Source organism: Plecotus auritus (genome assembly GCF_963455305.1).
Source record: "Plecotus auritus genome assembly, chromosome: 7".
NCBI classification, from domain to species: domain Eukaryota; kingdom Metazoa; phylum Chordata; class Mammalia; order Chiroptera; family Vespertilionidae; genus Plecotus; species Plecotus auritus.
The window spans coordinates 68,022,397-68,039,472 of NC_137774.1; the positions used below are offsets into that span (position 1 = coordinate 68,022,397).

Genomic DNA, 17,076 nt, shown 5'->3' on the forward strand with positions numbered 1-17,076 from the left:
TATATTCTCTTTCAGAAGCTTTGTTGTTTTACCTCTCACATTTTCTATCTGTAATCCAAGTGGAATTTTTTTTGCATGAATGTCTGACTTGTTTTGAGGCTAATCTTATCTGACCTTAGTTCTTCAAGTTCTGGGAAGCAGTCGGGTGTATTGGAGTCCTCAGTGTTCTTCATGAATTAGTCAGGGCAGTGTTTGAGTAGCCTTGGGAATTGAAGCCTCTTCTTCTTACCATGTCATGGCACTTGCTCTTTGTTTTGTGTTCTTTATCCTTTATTACTTGAAAGTGTAGTCTGTGGGGAATATGACCACATCTTTACTTGCTATTAATTCCTTAACCAAGTGCAGTGTGTATTCTGGCTTCACCACCTGCTTGAACAGCCTTCTTGCCAAATGGGAAGAATTTTCTACTATCCTTCAACCAGTTGTATGTCTTGAACATGTTTTTTGTTTTTACATCTCTATTTGGATTGTTGACCTTGGCAAAGTCTCAGCCTCCTTTCCTTACATAGTTTCAATTTGAAATCCAGTTGGAAAAGCCCTGCAGCCTGAGGGCATGAATCTCCAGTTTCAAAGTAGTTCTGACCAATTCTGTTGTTTTGTTTCGGTCTATGTTCATTTGTTATCTAAGACCAAATAAAAATGATAGCAGCCATAGCTAGGAATTAGATCATTCCTTAGAGCTTTCATAGATCATTTCATTTGATCCTCATAAGACCTATTGAGGTAGGTTATTAGTATTGCAATTATAGACATGATTGAAATGCAAATAGTACATTATTTGTTTTAGTTGAGAAACACCAGATTTGGTGACAGTTTCCTTTTCCATGAACCATCATTTGGTGGGAGCATTCATCCTGTGACCCTTGTGGATACTTTTGTCTTTCTGCTTTCTGCTGGAATGCTAGCTTTTTGGGTTGGAGCAGGGTGGGTAGGATGGATGGGATTAGAGATAGAGTTGGATTCTTTGGGGAGATTGTGAGGAACTTGCCCCAACAGCCTTTTAATGTAGGACAAGTAGTTGTCAAGTTCACAAACTTGTGCCTTAAGAACCAGTATGAAATAAACCTTGGAGGTTGGGGTTACCTGAATGTGATGAGCTCAGGTTTTTCCCCAGGATCTACTCTAAAATGATTACTGTGAGAAAAAGTTGTGGAGCAGGTGTCATTGGAAGATATGTCCTTACGTTTCAGGAATCAATTTTGGCTCCAGAAGAACTATCACTTTATTTTAACTGAATAAACTGACTTTAGTTCAACAAATATCTCTTGAGTTATATTTATTTTTATTTTTTTTGTCAGTAAGTTACTTTAACATGTGAGATTTTCCTTTGATTTTTAAAAAATATTCCCATAAACTTTTTTAAAAACAGCTAATTCCTTTTTTCAAATGAAATGGTGCACCAAATCAATTTATGAAACAGACCAAACATTTTTCTTTTTATATAAACTCATTTTAGAAATTTGAATTTATAGCGTTTACTTTGAAAGTCAGTTTTCATTACATAGCCATCAATGAGGCTGGTTTGATCACCACAAAAACCTGAAATGGGACCTAACTGATTTGGCTCAGTGGATAGAGCCTTGGCCTATGGACTGAAGGGTTCTGGGTTCAGTTCTTGTCAAGGGCATGTACCTTGGTTGCAGGCTTGATCCCCATTCGGGGGTGTGCAGGAGGCAGCTGATTGATGTTTCTCTATCATCAGTGTTTCTATCTCTCTTATCCCTCTCCCTTCCTCTCTCTAAAATCAACAACAATATATTTAAAAAATAAACCCAAAACATGAAACGGGTTAAAAAGATTTCAGTCTTTAGTCCCGCATTCTAGTTATTTCTACATTTGAAAAAATTGTATAGTTTTTCCGTTTAACTTGCAATCCTATCTAATAAAGAGGGAATATGCTAATTAACCATCACTCCGTCACAAAGATGGCTGCACCCACAGCTGAGGCCAAGTTCCCATAAGGAGTCTTAACAAGCAATCAGCAGGGACCTGAGGCTACGCCCTTCCCCTCCCCCATGGGTCTTGACAGGGGACCTCAGGCTGGCAGGGCTTGACAGGGGATCTCAGGCCGCCTTCCACACCCGGCAGGGCTTGATAGGGGACCTCAAGGTGCGCTTCCCATCCTGGTGCTGGGCTAAGGGACCTCAGGCTGCACCCCCCGCCCCAGCACCAGGCCAGGGGACCTCCGGCCATGCCCCCCACCTGGCAGGGCGTGACAGAGGACCTCAGGCCATGCCCCCCACCCAGTGGGGCTTGACGGGGGACCTCAAGGTGCACTTCCCATCCTGGTGCTGGGCTAGGGGACCTCAGGCTGCTTCCCTGGCCCCAGCTCCAGGCCGGGGGACCTCAGGCCACGCCCCCACCAGGTGGGGCTTCACAGGGGACTTCAGGCCGCACCCCCCACCCCAGCACTGAGCCAGGGGACCTGAGGCTGTGCCCCCCTGCCTGGCGGGGCTTGACAGGGGACCTCAAGGTGCACCCCCAGTGCTGGGTCGGGGGAACTCAGGCCGTGCCCCCTGCCCAGGGGGGACCTGAGGCTGCAACCCCCTGCTGATGGGGCTTGACAGGGGACCTGAGGCTGTTCCCCCCTCCCGGTGCCGGGCCGGGGGACCTGAGGCTGTCCCCCCCCCACACCTGGCAGGCCTTGACGGGGACCTCAGGCCATGCCCCCCACCCAGTGGGTCTTGACAGGGGATCTCAGGCCATGTCCCACACCTGGTGGGGCTTGACAGGGGACCTCAAGGCACGCCCCCCACCTCGGTCTGGGCTGGGGGACCTCAGGCCATGCCCCCTGTCCTGGCGCTGGGCCAGGGAACCTGAGGCTATGTTCCCTGCCTGGTGGGGCTTGACAAGGGTGGGACTAGCCAGGTCTGGATCTATCCCAATGAGGGGCGGGGAGTGGGGGCGGCCAGGTCTGGGTCTCACAAGATTTTGAGGTGCATGTGGGTGGGCAGGGACTTGACTCTGGGTCCCATGGTGTGCCCCAGACTCTGACAGGAGGAAGGTTTTTATATACATTTTACTAATTTGCTTTCATCTCTGACACTTCTATTATAGAGAAAGGGCAAATAGCAATATTAAATTGTTTCCTCTAATTAATCCCCTTTTAATGTGCACGAATTTCATGCACCGGGCCACTAGTCTAAGCATATTTTATAAAATTCAGGTGAGAAAATTCCTGTCATCACTCAGCATGTCAGAGTTCAGTTGTCATTGCACAGCCATCAGATCATGACCACAGCAGGGGAGGGCCAGCATGCCTGACACTGCTTGAACATGGCCCTCGTGTACTGTGTTGTGTGCTCACATGTGCCAGCTGATGTAGATGGGCTGGTGCAAGACTGATTTAGCTTCAATAATTAGTACTCATTGTAAGATGTGCTGGTTTATCCAGGGAGATGGCCCAAGTTCTTCAGTTTCCTGAAAAGTCAGTTACCAAGTGGAGGCCTCTAGTAATATTACAGTTTGATACATAACACATTTGAATATGGACTTCTTTTAAAACATAGTTTTTATAAGTCAGCTTTTACTCTCTGGGCAATGGAGAGGATGGGGAAATGGAGTAGGGGGAAGGTGGGTGGGAAGATGGGAATTAAGAGATAATTAAGCAACCAGAACTGCTGTTGGCTCTTGATTATCTCTGGGTAGATTAATGCCACTGAGGATTCAGAAATGGTGTGGGAATGCTCACTTTTTGCAGATGGGTTGTGTGACGGAGTGTTGACTCAAATTTTGCTGCTGCAACTGATGCCTCCAACTTTAGTGAAAGAAGGAGAAGTGGGTTTGAAAGAGGGGGTGGGCAAACTTTGGAGTCTTGAGCCCTCTCCTCTCATTCTCCACCCGAGCCGTTCTGCTGAGAGTCTGGCTCTTTCTGTGGGTCTGTGATTGGAGGTGCTATCTGATTTTGAGTTCCTGCTCAGCTTGGCTCTTACTGCACCTTAATCTCTATGCAATAAGGTGCTTCAAATATGAGATTGAGAGTTGACAGGATGTGTGACTCTTGAATTGAAGCACCTGCAAAAAACCCCAAGAATCCATGTAGCAGTTTAACTACAATTTCTCTGAATCCAAGTTATGCAGACATGGGCGTAATCTATAGGGAACCCTAACCTTTTCCCTGAATGTCTTAATGCTGCCTTATTTCAGTCAGGACCATGGGCTGTGAATTTGCTTTCAATATGTTTCCAGAATTAAATTTTGAATGACTTGCTTTTTTTTTTTTTTTAGCATAAATAATTGAAAACCAATTGCACTGTAGCATGAATTTATGGAGTATACTAAAACCTTTGGTTTCGAGCCAGTTGGAAAGTTCCCTTGTTTTTCTGGCTTATACCATGCATTTGAAGAATGTTGAACCAAGATGTTTTCAAGAAGTAAATTGCTATTGCTGTTGAATGTGACCCGGAAGAAACTGAGAAACAGTAGAACTAAAGATACTGTTCATTGATTTTATTTTTTCAAATTCCTTTGTTAGGCATCTGAAGAAACCTCCCTCAGGGCATTGGAAAGTCTGATGACAGAGTTTTTTCATGACTGTACAACCAATGAGAGAAAACGTGAGATAGGTAAGTGAAGTGCTGAGTTTAGTCATTTGTAATGGAAAAGCCCCAGTGGGGAGGGAGAGTTGGTAGCCTTGGCTTGTCAAGCCTGAATGTTACTCCTTAAGTTCTTGTTCTTTTGGCTCTGGTTCTGCTGGTTGGTGGCCGGTGAGGTCTGCAAATCTAGCTGCAAGGGCTATGTATAGTTCGTGGAGCCTCCTGTAATCCCTAGTGATGGATTTTCTTTCCTTTGATAAAGTGTGGGAAAACCCTCCTGCTTTGTTCTTGATTTTAGCGGTGTTGAACTTTATAAGAAGCCTGTAAGTATTAATTTAAAAAAATTCAAAGAAGTGTCAAAACGAACATGTTTTTGGTGTGTAGATGTCTAATCTAAACCTCATCTAGTGCCCAGAGATCCTTAAACTGGTCTTACCTCTGGGGGCTTCTTGCTTCTTTTTCCTTATCTCCATTTCCTTATCTCTGTTATCCCACCCATTCTGCAAGTTTTTATGAATGAACACTTCAAACAACAGAGAGGTGTAGGTATTTACCTCAGGTCTTTAGGGAGCCTCAGTGCCTTTTAGAACCTCTTTGAATTTTATATTCATTGACATGAACAATATTCTTTAAAGTGTACTTTAAACTAGAAGTGTATACAGATATCAGATCTCTGTCTCAGGGACATGTTGCTCTGTGGTCCTAGTATAATTTTTTTTCCTCCCAGGTCTCAACCCCTGAACTTGAAAAGAAAAATTTTTCTCTATTCAGACTTTCCCTTGGATGTTTGTATTGACCTTACATTCATTGCTTTTACCTCCTTGGAAGTCTTTATGTGGAATTCTGTGGAGGCCCATTTCTCTGTCCCATATGGCTTCTCTAACACATTGACAAGTTAAGTGTTATGGCTGATTATGGTTGATTTCCGCCTTTTGTCCAAAGCTGGATTGGGGTTTGGATTTCCAGGTCGCCAGCACAGCTTTGACTACAGCCCATTTCCCTTTGCATCATTTGAGCATCACATCAGCTCCTGGTAGATGCTAACTTTTTATCTCTTAATTTTGAACCTGGTGTTCTCTTTTGGGCTTGCCGTGCATGCCTTTCTTTTCTGAGGACTAGAGGACCAGAGCATTTATAAACAAGGGGTACTGACAGAAGCTGAGTCCAGTAGCTGAACAGGCATTTGTCTTGAAGGAATCACTTTGCTTGCTTCCCTAGATCCTCTCGTATTACATAACCTTACCCTCCTCCTGCCCCCAGAGTGATCCTTGTTAGTTTTATGCTATTAAAGTACTTTATAGTAAAAACATCACTGGTGATTTTTACCAAAGAAGGTAAAGGATCTTTCCCTTATACAGTCTGCTATAGTTCAATACTAATTTCTCTGAAGTCCTGTTTTTCATTCATACTTGAATTGTTTTTGGTTTTTCTATTAACTTTTGGTTTGCAAAGCAAATATTGCTCACCTTCAGCATTCATGAATTAAAAGTAGAACCTTTGGATCATATTTGTATTCTAATCTTATTTAAATAACCAGATGTTATAAATGTCTAATTTAAATGAAGGCCAAGAGGAATCGGGGATTTGGTTCTATAGAGTGGGTGTGTCTTAGTTCAGCTTCATTCCAGTGTGGGCTGGAACCACTTGTTTCCTTTTTGATGTCTTAGAATGAACTAAAGGCTTTCCTAGCTAGGTGGGAGAAAGGCTCCGCCCACTTGCCACCAAAGGTGTGTTATTAGTGCTCTAGAGAGAGAGCTGTCAGCAGGAACCTCGAGAGACAAACCTGAAGCATCATGGAGGAGCAGCGATTCTCTAGGGATCAGACTCAGTGATTTAGTGGCAAGTTCTAGAACAGAACCCTGAGTTCCTCATTTCCAGCCAGAGCTCATTCTCTTTGGTTTACTTGACCTCTGGGATTCATAGAAATTTTTATTTGATTATAAGAACAGGTTATCAGCTTACTTTTATGGAATTTTTATTGAGCCTGCCTTGATTCATTTTGCCTAAGTCGTAGGGCAGCCGTGGGCAAACTACGGCCCGCAGGCCGGATTCGTTCGGCTGTTCTATTCGGCCCGCGGAGCCGAAAGAGTGAAGGGTTCTCTTGCTCTCCCCTCCGCTCCTTTACTTTGAATTTATATTAGTTCACACAAACACTCCATCCATGCTTTTGTTCCGGCCCTCCGGTCCAGTTTAAGAACCCATTGTGGCCGAGTCAAAAAGTTTGCCCACCCCTGTCTAGGGTCTAGCAGAGCAGTGACTTTAGAATTAGAATGGGCTGCTGTGCTTCTTGCTTTTCCAAGGGCTTCCTAGAATCTCTCAGGGTTGTTGCCTTTTTCTGTTACATTTCATGACCAGTACAGCAGGTTAAGGTGGTGGTTGGCAAACTACGGCTCGCGAGCCACATGCGGCTCTTTGGCCCCTTGAGTTTTTAACAAAGGCCAGCTTAGGAGCACCCTAATTAAGTTAATAACATTGTACCTACCTATATAGTTTAAGTTTAAAAAATTTGGCTCTCAAAAGAAATTTCAATCGTTGTACTATTGATATTTGGCTCTGTTGACTATTGAGTTTGCCGACCACTGGGTTAAGGTAACTGAGGGCAGCATGTGCAGAAACATGGTGATAGACTTGTAATGCTTGCTGTCTGTGGTCCTGGATGATCCTACCGCAGCCTGAGGAGGAGGAAACCATTTCTAACTGATTTAATGTGGACAGGGCTGTTCTTGGCATCTCCCATGATTGCTATTTTTTTTTACTTTTTTGGGTGGTAGTTAAAAATAAAATTAAACCAAATGAAGAGAATTAGCCATCTTGAATTCACTTACATTTTTGTCTATTCTTTGTTTATAATTTTTTCCTTCTTCTCTAGCCATCATTTGTGTGTGTGTGTGTGTGTGAACAGTGTGAGTGAGTGGTGGGGAGATATATACAAGGTATCCCCAAAATAGCTGATAGCTCAATTTTGAAAATGAAATGTATGTTAGTAAACACTGCCCTTATAATTATTCAGAGACACCATAGATATATCTCCTGCTCCAGAGGAAACATGTTAGCAATTAGCCATCATTTATAACGTGAAATGATACTCTTATAACTGTCTAGCCACACATTAGGTTAAGTAAGAACTTCAACAATGAAAGTTTCTCTGCTGAAAAAAGTGCCCATTGCAAGCTTACTGACTTTAAAATGCCTGAATACACGGTCAGTGCTCATGGTCATCTCGGAGTTGGAAAAATATGGTCTGTCCTTTCTGTGTTGAAAAATAAGCTGGATTTTGTAGTTGGTTTTGACAACATTAACATATATGGAGGGTGGCACGTTTTTAAAAAATAAGACAGCCCAGCCTTGTATTAATTTTATATATTTTCATAGCCTTCTTTTGTCGCTATTTAACTTTTCCAGAGGAGCTTCTTAACAACTTTGCCCAGCAAGTAGGAGCCTGGAGATTCTGCCTGTACTTTCTCTCCAGTACTAGGAATGACTATGTAATGATGTACAGTTTGACGGTTTTTGAGGTAAGTTGTCAGATAATTCTATACTGTTCTGAAAAGTATTTGTAGTCACATTGCCATGTCATTGGCACGAGATTTTAGCTTTGATGTACAGATGGCTGGGAAACAGTGGTAACTTCACTCAGGGGCTTCTCCACCTGCTGCCTTTATCAAGATGTCTGGTGTGCTGGGGGCACTTTTCTGTCTTTGACACCAGAAAGGTAAGATGGGGTCAGGTAGGCAGGTTCTTTGTGGTAGTATATAACTTATCCTTCCATGTTATCATTTAAAAAAAATAATACTGTTATTGATTTCAGAGAGGAAGGGAGAGGGAGAGAGAGATACAAACATCAATGATGAGAGAGAATCACTGATTGGCTGCCTTCTGCATGCCCCCTACTGGGGATTGTGCCCTCAATCTGGGCATGTGAATAGAACCCAGGACCCTTCAGTCCACAGGCCGATGCTCAATCCACGGAGTCAAACCGGCTAGGGCACCACGTTATCATTTAGAAAAAGATAATTAAAGTTTGGGAGGAGGGATGATACCCAGAATATTCTCATCCTAAGCACAAACATTTTCATTTTAATCAATTCGCTTCCCATTTTTGTCTTCCTATGTACACTTAAAAAAAAACTAACTATAGTAATCATATTGCTCATGCCACTTTGTATTCTGCCCCCCCCCCCCGTCTTTATATTATATTCCTGTAAGTGGTTGTACCATTGTTCACCAAGCCATTCTTCTGTTTTTGAACGTAAGTTGTTTCTGTCATTATTTTGTGGTGGCTGTTAGAGACAGTGATGTAATAGATAGTTTTTACACATACAGCTTTTTTATTTCCATTAAATTATTTAGCAGATTTTTCCAGGAATGGGATTGATATTTTATAGGATTTGAATATTTTTATCACTCTTATTGCAACATTGCATTGCTCCACATCTTTGTTTACAATCAGGGTTGCTTATTTGAGGTGATATAACTAACCATTGGATGAAAATCAGTTATTTTTATGTATAGATGGCTAACTTTAGGGTGTATATTTGTTTTTCAGAATCTGATCAATAAAATGTGGCTTGGGGTCCCATCTCAGGATAAGATGGAAATCCGTAGCTGCCTACCCAAACTCCTTTTGGCTCACCACAAAACCTTACCTTACTTTGTCCGGAACAAGCTCTGCAAAGTTATTGTTGATATTGGCCGTCAGGATTGGCCCATGTTCTATCATGACTTTTTTACTAACATTTTACAGGTAAGGACATACTTGAGGAAACTTTATTTTGTATATACTTTGTAGAAGTGATTATTTCCTTTCTTGAAGAGTTTTAAGATTAGCAAAATTTTGGAGCTGCAGTAGTGATAAATTCACTTAATTTTGTATTCTTGAGACATGTTGTACCTTTGTGCAGTGAAGAAAGGGTGTGGGAAACCCAATTGCTTTGTTAACCTCTTGTGAAATTTTGTTCAGCAAATATTTGAAAGCCTGTTAGGTACTGTGCCAGGTGTTGGAATGCAAGGATGAGGCCTTCAGTTGCCATAATTTGGTAGGGAGATAGCTGTGCTAACAATAATTATCCAACAATATGGCAGTTACTGTAGTGGAAGTATGTGCAGAGTGCAGTGGCGGCATAGCATTTGGACTCAAGGTGCTGAAGTAGTTTCCGTGTTGCTGGTGATGCAATGAGAGGTAGTGTAATGGTTCAGCGTAAGAGGCTAGATTGATGGGCAGGGGCCAGACCAGGACGGGCCTGGCTCAGTGACGAGTTTGGAGAAGAGAGAAAACGGCACATTTTTACATTGGATTGATAACTTCAGCAATCATGTGGAGTGTGGATTGCAGAGGGGCTGCAGTGAAGGTGGCCAGTAAGGCTGCTGTTGGTGAAGTCTGAGTGAGACAAGGAGAATCTGAGCCAAGCAGAGGCCTGTCTGGTGGAAAGAGGCTAGGCACTTAGGAGACGGAGTCAAGAAGCTTTGGTCAATTGGTGGTGAGGGTTAAGGAAGGGAGGAATCTAGGATGTTTTCCAGATTTCAGGCAAATTTTCCAGGCCAGGGATGAAGGACGAAGGAATGAATTTTGATAGATGATAAATTTATTTTGGCAGAAAACACGCTTAAAATTTGTGTGTTCCTTCTGTATTTATCTTGTGAGACATAAGGAAATGTGGATCTGGGGTTCAGGAAAGAGGTCTTACTACATACATGTCAGGATTGGAAGTCATCAGGGAATAACTAGAGGGGATCTAAGCCAAGAGGGAGACGATTTTCATCTGAATCATGTGATACAGCTGGAAACATTTAATTAATATTTATTTAAAATATATTTTTACCGATTTCAGAGAGGAAGGGAGAGGAATAGAGGGATAGAAAAATTAATGATGAGAGAGAATCATTGATTGGCTGCCTTCCGCACGCCCCCTACTAGGGATCGAGCCTGTAACCTGGGCATGTGCCCTTAACTGGAATCGAACCCTGGACCCTTTAGTCCGCAGGCCGATGCTCTATCCCCTGAGCAAAACTAGCTAGGGCTTTTTAAATTTTTTATGATGTTCATCTGAATCATGTGATGCAGCTGGAAACATTTTACTTCTTTATTTTTTATTTTATTTTGAAAAACTTTATTGTTGAGAGTATTCTAGATGTTCCCCTTTGCCCTCCTCAACTTGATTCCCTCCCCGCCCCAGGCCTTCAACTCCCTTTTGTCTGTGTCCATAGGTAATGCATATATGCATATAAGTTTTTGGTTAATCTCTTCCTGACCCTTCCTCCCCCTTCCCTCTGAGATTCGACAGTCTGTTCCATGTTTTTATGCCTCTGGTTCTATTTTATTCATCATTTTAGTATTTTGGACTAAGTGATCTTTAAAATCTTTTCAAGTTGTATTCTCTGCTGCTTATTTATCCATGAGAACCAGTCAATGGCATGAAAACCATGTCAAGAATGATTGGTGCTCAATTGCTGACATTTCTGATAATGATAATAAAGTGCACCTTTTCTTCAGGTATTGGTAAACAAGACCAAATTGGTTCTGGAATCAACTTCATCATTACGTGATCCTTTGATTAAGCCATCTGAAAGGTTTTTTGGACTCAGTTCCATCATGGTCTGCTTGCAGTCTGGGTTGCATAGTTTTTAAATTAAAAAAATTTTTTTTTTTTAACTTTGACATTGGCTGAAACATCTATGCAATTAATGCCACCATTATATCAGGCAGGGAGGAGTTGATTCAGGGCCCCAGAAGGATACTTGCAGTTCTGTGCATTCATTATACTCTTTCTAGGCCATTGAGAAGGAACTACTTAAAGTCAAAACTTACTGACAACCTCCCTGAACCGCTCCCCGCATCCCTGCCGTGCACTAGCACACATACTACACCTTTCTAGTCTATTCTTCAGGTTCTTGAAATATGCTGAGCTGGATCTGTGGCCACTGTGCTGGGCCAGATAGTTTAGGAGCAAGCAGCATAGGAAAAGAATTGCTTTTTCCCCTCTGATTGTTCTTTCAAGTAACGAATAACTTTCATTTTCATCCTGTTTCTTGCCTGTCTTCTCTCAATGATGAAAAAAGATGGGCTTTAAGATAACATTTTCCATATTGTAGGGATTTATTTCTAGGGAGCACAGAAAAATTCCATCCTATATAATAAACAGGTAATATGCAAATTGACTGTCACGCTGTCACAAGATGGCGATGCCCACAGCGGGGGCGGGGCCGGCTGCTCCGCGTGTGCCTGCTTCTGGAGTTCCCTCAGCCCCGCCAGGGGCCTCGGGTCCTCCTGCACTCCCCACTTGACTGACAGCTCGCCCAGGCTCCTCCAACAATCTGCCCATCCCTCTCTTCCTCCCTCCCCCAAAGCTGAAGCCTGACTGTGGTGTCCAACAAATTGGAAGTTATATTCATGTCATTGAGAGTATCCTCTATTCCTCAGCCAGGGTCGGCTGCTCTGTGCACCTGCCGCCGGAGTCCCCTCAACCCCACCGGGGGCCCCGGGTCCTCCTGCACACCTCACTGACTGAAGCTCAGGCAAGCAGGGCCTGCTGAGGCACAGGCAAGCCTCGGATGGTGGCTGCCCAGCTGCCCAGGTCCAGCCTGAGGCGCAGGCAAGCTGCCGATGGTGGCTGCCCCGCCACTCAGGGCGGCCCAAGGCTCAGGTAACCAGGGCTGGCTGGGGCTTGCACTGCCGGCAGTGGCAGCAGCAGAGGTGTGATGGGGCGTCGTCTTCCCCTGATCGCCTGGGTCACCTCCTGCCCCTGAGGGCTCCCAGACTGAGAGGGGGCAGGACGGGCTGAGGGACCCCCCTCCTCCAGTGCATGAATTTTCATGCACCAGGCCTCTAGTATCCATAGAAAAGTGTATTGCCAAATGGAGTTTTGGTTGTACAAGTCATTTCTAGTTGAAAGAGTAAGGTTGAGGTTTTGGGGAAAATAGAGACCTAGAGAGAAAAAAAGAAAGAAGTGAAAGGGGGAAATAATGGAAATCTTGTAAAATACAGAAGAATAACCCAAATGGAAAGAGGTGCTTATGAAGGGTCAGTTCTACTTTATTATGGGAGGAAAAATTGTTAGATGACAATTTTCTGTCCCCCAGCTCCCCACTGCATTATCTGAATTTAAGTTGGTATTAGAAATAGTCCAAACTTGAGGAAAATGAAGAGAAAACTTGGAGGATGTACTTGAAGTTTTAGCATTCAAGAGAACTGATTTAATAGAGAGCTTTTTAAAAAAATGAGGTAGGTAACATTGGTTTAATCACATCATAAATTTCAAGTTGACAGCATTATAACTTGATATCTGTATACTCTATTGCATGCTCACTACCAAAAGTCTAGTTTCCATCTGTCACCAATAGAGAGCATTTAAAAAAAACTGTTGGCAGTATACTTTTTAAAAAAGGTTTTTAAAATTGATTTTAAGAGAGAGGGGAAGGGGGCGAGAGAGAGGGAGAGAAATGTCTATGTGAAAATGAAACATCCATTGGCTACCTCCTATATGCCCCTTGTTGGGGAACAAGCCTGAAACCTGGGCATGTACTCCTGCCGGGAATTGAACTGACAGCCTTGTGGTGCACAGGATGACACCCGACCACCTGAGCCACACCGGCCAGGGCTAGAGAGCATTTTGAATATGCCATTAATTGCTACTGGTTTTACATAATGTTGTTCCTGAGGGCAATTGAATTTATCAAAGTTTGCATTATTTGAGTGCTTTTCCTTGGTCTGCAATGGGAAGAGTTGTTTTCAAGGCAAAGGAAAGAGCCCTATATTTCTTTCTGTAAAGCATTTTTATTTTTCAATTGACATACAATATTATATTAATTTCAGGTGTACGCCCAGTGATTAGACATTATATAACTAAGTGGTCATCCTGATAAATCCCATATCCATCTGTCACCATACATAATTATTAGAATACTAGAGGCCCAGTGCACGAAATTCGTGCACGTGGGAGGGGGGATCCCCTCAGCCCAGCCTACACCCTCTCCAATCCGGGACCACTCAGGGGATGTCCGACTGCCGGTTTAAGCCCGATCCTGGGGATCGGGCCTAAACCGGCAGTCGGACATCCCCTGAGTCGGGCATCCCTCTCACAATCCAGGACCACTGGCTCCTAACTGCTCATCTGCCTGCCTGCCTGCCTGATTGCTCCTCACTGCCCCCTCTGCCAGCCTGGTCTCCCCTCACTGCACCCCCTGCTGACCTGGTCGCCCCCAACTGCCCCCGCCGCGGGCCTGGTCGCCCCACGCAGCCTGCTGCTCAGTCATTTGGTCGCCCCACACAGCCTGCTGCTCATTCGGTTGGTTGCCCCTCACTAAGCCCCCTCTGGCTTGGTCGCCCCACGCAGCCTGCTGCTCAGTCATTTGGTTGCCCCTCACTGCCTCCCCCCCCCCCCCCCGCACCGACCTGGTTGCCCCCAACTGCCCGCCCCCCTGCGGGCCTGGTCACCCCACACAGCCTGCTGTTCAGTCGTTTGGTCACCCCTCACTAGCCCCCCTGCCGGCCTGGTCGCCCCACGCAGCTTGCTGCTCGGTCGTTTCGTCGCCCCTCACTGCCTCCCCCCCCACCCCGCACCGACCTGGTTGCCCCCACCTTCCTCCCTCCCCCCCCCCCCCCCCGTGGGCCTGGTCACCCCACATAGCCTGCTGTTCGGTCGTTTGGTCACCCCTCACTAGCCCCCCTGCCGGCCTGGTCGCCCCACGCAGCCTGCTGCTCGGGTCGTTTCGTTGCCCCTCACTAACCCCCTGCCGGCCTGGTTGCCCCAGGCAGCCTGTTCAGTCGTCCATTCGGTTGTGATGGTCGCTTAGGCTTTTATTATTACAGATTATTGACTGTATTCCCTGTGCTGTACTTTACATCCCCATGAGTATTCTGTAACAACTAATTTGTACTTCTTAATCCTCTTCACCTTTTTCATCCAACTCCTGCCCTGACCCCTTTCCCATCTGGCAACTATCAAAATGTTCTCTGTATCTGAGTTTTCTGTTTTTTTTTTTTTTTAAATATATTTTATTGATTTTTTACAGAGAGGAAGGGAGAGGGATAGAGAGTTAGAAACATCGATGAGAGAGAAACATCGATCAGCCGCCTCCTGCACACCCCCTACTGGGGATGTGCCCGCAACCAAGGTACATGCCCTTGACCGGAATCGAACCTGGGACCTTTCAGTCCGCAGGCTGACGCTCTATCCACTGAGCCAAACCGGTTTCGGCTGAGTTTTCTGTTTTGTTTCTTTGTTTATTTTGTTGTTATTTTACATTCATTTGTGGATAGACATGTATTTATTTCCATTTTATTGTTCATATTTTTGATCTTTTTTTTTTTTCTTATTCTTCTTAAAGAAGACCCTTTAACATTTCATGTAATACTGGTTTGGTGGTGATTAACTCCATTAGCTTTTCCTTGTCTGGGAAGCTATTTATCTGTCCTTCGATTCCAAATGATAGTTTTGCTGGGTAGACTAATCTTGGTTGTAAGTCCTTGCTTTTCATCACTTGGAATATTTCTTGCAATTCCCTTCTGTCCTGCAAAGTTTCTGTTGAGAAATCAGCTGACAGAATTATGGGAGTTCTCTTGTAGGTAACTGTTCTGCTCTTGCTGCTTTTAATTCTCTTAAAAAATTTTTTTAATCCCCACCTGAGGATATCTTTTCCTCATTGATTTTTAGAGATGGTGAAAGGGAGGGGGAGAGAGGGAAAGAGAGAGGGAGAGGGAGAGGGAAGAGAAGAGAGAGAGAGACAGAGACACAGAGAGAGAAACATTGATGTGAGACACACACATCGATTGGTTGCCTCCCACATGTACCCCAACCATGGCCAGGGAGCGAACTTGTAACCCAGGTTTGTGCCCCTGACGGGGAATCAAACCATGACCTTTTGGTTTGCATGGGCCAACACTTTAACCACTGAGCAACGCCGGCCAGAGCAAGATACTCTTTTTGTCTTTAACCTTTTGCATTTTAATTATGATGTATTTTGGAGTGGGCCTATTTGGGTTCATCTTGTTTGGGATGCTCTGCACTTCCTGGACTTTTATGTCTATTTCCTTCTGTCATTTTTAAAAATAGGTTTTCAATTTCTTGCTCTCTCTCTTCTTCTTCTGGCACTCACATAATGTGAATGTTGGTATGCTTGAAATTGTCCCAGAGACTCCTTATACTATCTTCAGTTTTTTGGATTCTTTTTTCTTTTTGCTGTTCTGATTAGGTGTGTTTTGCTTCCTTGTATTCCAACTTGCTGATTTGATTCTTGGTTTCATCTACTCTATTGTCAATTTCCTGTAACTTAATTTCAGTTAGTGTATCCTTCATTTCTGACTGGTCCTTTTTTATGGTTTCCATGTCCTTTTTTATGCTGTTGAAGTTCTAAGTTCATGTACTCTTCCCCTAAGTTCATTGAGCATCACAGGAACAATGACCTCTGCCAGCTCTTGTGTCTGGGGGAAAGCTGTCCCCCTAGTTCTTGCCTGATGCCAGACACTTCAGTTCCTCCCCTTATGTCCCTGGTGCCTTTTGAGCTGCTGCCCCAGTGCTGGAGCACAGAAAGAGTGAGTTTGAGTAAGTCCATGTGCAGGCCCTTTAAGAGGAACTGCCTGGGACTCCAGCAGCTTCTGTCTCAGTCTTAATTTCCCCTATTTTTTTTTTTACAGCTAGAAGTTAGGGGGATTCTCTTCCCAGCACTAGAAGCCTAGACCTGCTGTGGGGCTGGGACCCCTCACTCCACAGCTGAGATATCCCTTCTGATTTTTATCCACCACATGTTATGTATGACCAGCCCGTTCTACGTCTCCACCCCTTCTCCTACCAGTCTCGATGTGGCTTTTTCTTTGTATCCTTAGTTGTAGGACTTCCATTCAGCTAGATTTCAGGTGGTTCTGAATGAAGGTTGTTCTGTAGTTTAGTTGTAATTTTGATATGGTTGTGGGAGGATGTCAATACCGTGTTTACTGATGCCTCCATCTTGACCAGAAGTCTGCCCTAAATTTCGTGAAGTGGAGAATATACATTCTATCTGGTGCAGTTCGTCCTGTCCTTCTCTTCACTAAGTCTTATATTTTGTTGACTGAGTAAAGAATTTATATCAGAGCATGAACTACATTTAAAGTTAATTATGATTTAAAAAAATGGTCAAGTATTCCTTAAGTTGTTTGCTCTTTTATAGATTGTAGCATATAGCCAAATAGAGAATTTTAGTGGCAACTCATTTGCTTTTACCAATTCTGGAAACTAAATGCCATAGTAATGCTTTGAATCGATATAAGTAGTGTTATGCTATTGAAGGTGTTTCATGTTTATGGAAACTTTATTATGGTACAGTGGATTGGAGTGGTAGGTGCTAGAAAAAGTGACTTAATTTGCTGCATAGTATTTGTGAAGTCATAGCTGTATTCATAGTGTAATGATGTATATGCAATGTTTCTGCCTGCCACGTGTTTAATCTTGAACTTGCATGAAGCATACAAAGTTTAGAAATGTAAAGTTGACTTAATACTTGAATATTAAACATGTATCACAAGTTGGAGTACATATGTGTTAATAACTAATAAATGTGGACCAAGTAA

The 17,076-nt window shown here is 43.7% G+C and overlaps 1 protein-coding gene across 3 annotated transcripts in view; it reads left to right on the forward strand.

Annotated features, from left to right (window-relative positions):
- Positions 1-17,076, forward strand: part of XPO6 (exportin 6) — a 137,669-nt gene that overhangs the window by 38,551 nt on the left and 82,042 nt on the right. For all 3 annotated transcript variants that reach the window (XM_080679379.1, XM_080679380.1, XM_080679381.1), the window contains exons 2-4: positions 4,475-4,565; positions 7,938-8,050; positions 9,082-9,279. In XM_080679379.1, the coding sequence (XP_080535505.1) occupies positions 4,475-4,565; positions 7,938-8,050; positions 9,082-9,279 (402 nt within the window). The remainder of the gene's footprint in view (positions 1-4,474; positions 4,566-7,937; positions 8,051-9,081; positions 9,280-17,076) is intronic.